Below are 2,089 nucleotides of genomic sequence, written 5' to 3' on the forward strand. Positions count from 1 at the left end.
TAAGAATAACACTTATAACCATAAGTAAGAATCTTTATCTAATTCTTGACATTAATTAATGAATGAAATATCTCTTTTCTGACCAATCCTTCTTGTTTAAGGAGAAGTGTAGAGTCGAGGAGGAGGATATGAGATTTCCCCGTTAGTGCTGTCTCCATATACATTTCCTCCATCTATAATTCCTCCATCTATGATGCCTCCATCTATGATGCCTCCATATCCGGTGCCTCCACTTATTGAGGAACCTACTGAAACGTCATGACCACTACCAGAAGAAATACCTCCATAAGTAATTCCACCTTTTGATCCCCCTCCAATGACTGGGCTGACCCCTTGATGTTTAGCGTTTTTGAGAGCAGTCTGGAGATCAACGCCCCCGGGGAGAGTTGGGTTTTGGCCATCCCCATAATTTACGAAATAGACTTCAGGCTTGCTCTTGGGAGGTGGTGGGACAGTGATAACCTTCTGGCCACCTTCGGCAGTTCCCTTGTTCAGGACATACACAATGTTCTTCTGTTGAGGTGGGGGCACTACAATAGGATCCTGATCACCGGTCCTTTCTGGAAGACGCACAAACACGATATTGTGCTCAACCTTTGGCGGTGGGACAGGAGGTGGAGGTCCAGTGCGGCGATGCTGCTCAGGTACATTGTAAACGTAGATGTGGCGCATGACTTGAGGCGTGACGCATCTTCCGTCAACGTGGAGGACCTGTCCATGGCTACATGTGAAGGATTCTCTGTAAACTGGGTTATTTTGAATGTCATTATTATCATTACTATATTGATTGATAGAGGGAGTATCTGCCTCATCAGGAAAGGTGTCCAAAATTAATGTTGATCCACCATAACTCCCCGGAGGAGGTAATTCATAACGCTGATGCTGGCTGCATTCTGCCGCCACCAGCAGGGACAGGAAAATCTGAGGTCAAAAACGAAAGAATAACTAGCATTAAAAATCAGTCAAAGTATGTAGGAGTTTGTGAAATAGGAGCTAGTGGTTTCTCAACAAATGGAATGAATATGTTAATTACGTAGGAGAATTGATTACGCAGAATCACATTGCGTTAGAAATTAATCAAAGCAGTTCTTACAAACCTTGTGTGAAATAACCTGACTTAAAAAAAAAAAAAATTATATTCGGTATACACTCGTCTCAGGTACCTGCTAGATTAAGCGTATTATCTAGATAAACATACCAAAAAAAAAAAAATACTAAATCATGTTAGTTAGTCCTTATTCGAAATAAACTAGATTCTTAGCAGATGTATTTTTTAAAAGTATTGTTCTTAACTTTGAAGGCGTTAAGAGAGACTGAAATTAAAACAATTACATCCTATGAACAGTTTTTTCCTTATGCACATATTTTCTATGGGTTTTCTCCTTATGCACAGACCTTCCATCTGTAGAGTTGTCATTTAAATGAACACACAAATGGTTGGCTGGTTAGTTTAAGCTGTCTTTAGAATAGCACAGGCTCTTGCTCCAAGAGGAATAAAGTGCCTGTTGGAAGGAGCCTAGTTCTGACTGGATTTTGTTATGTGGTTCACATGGCTCCCCTTTGCTAATTGCACGAAAAGGACTGAACAAATGTGAACAAAGAATATGACGGATGAACTATTTCTCATTATATTCTACTTTAATATCTTAGTTTAATAGTCTATTTATTTACATTTATAAAATACTTAAAGAATACAAAAAATTGCATATTGAAATTGACAGAAAACCGAAAAAATACGATCGACTAGATAGACAGCCATATAAGGCAAGGGAAAATGAAAGTGTTCGATGATGGCGGCCACTTCATGTTGTGGGTTTCTCCCTGTCCCATTGTACAATATAATAAATTTCCTGTGGAAAATGAATCATTCGTTGATTGATTGATTGATTGATTAATTCAATCGTTGCTCCTTCATTCACTGAAAAAGGCGTGGGGGACACAAATCCACCGGTGCAAAATGATTAGTGACGGAAGTCTTGGCGCTGTTGCCAAGTCTCCCTATCTAGCGTTGCCTTCTTTCCTGAGAACAATCTATTGTGATCAGAAGCACGTAAAAACGTACGTGCTTATGCACGTGGTTATTCACAAA

The 2,089-nt window shown here is 39.6% G+C and overlaps 1 protein-coding gene across 1 annotated transcript in view; it reads right to left on the reverse strand.

Moving 5' to 3' along the window:
• Positions 1 to 2,089, reverse strand: part of LOC137631469 (uncharacterized) — a 12,002-nt gene continuing 9,913 nt past the window's right edge. The window contains exon 2 of the mRNA XM_068363234.1: positions 1 to 921. Within this exon, the coding sequence (XP_068219335.1) occupies positions 97 to 921 (825 nt within the window). The 3' untranslated portion in view covers positions 1 to 96. The remainder of the gene's footprint in view (positions 922 to 2,089) is intronic.

This window comes from Palaemon carinicauda, chromosome 39 (genome assembly GCF_036898095.1).
Source record: "Palaemon carinicauda isolate YSFRI2023 chromosome 39, ASM3689809v2, whole genome shotgun sequence".
NCBI classification, from domain to species: domain Eukaryota; kingdom Metazoa; phylum Arthropoda; class Malacostraca; order Decapoda; family Palaemonidae; genus Palaemon; species Palaemon carinicauda.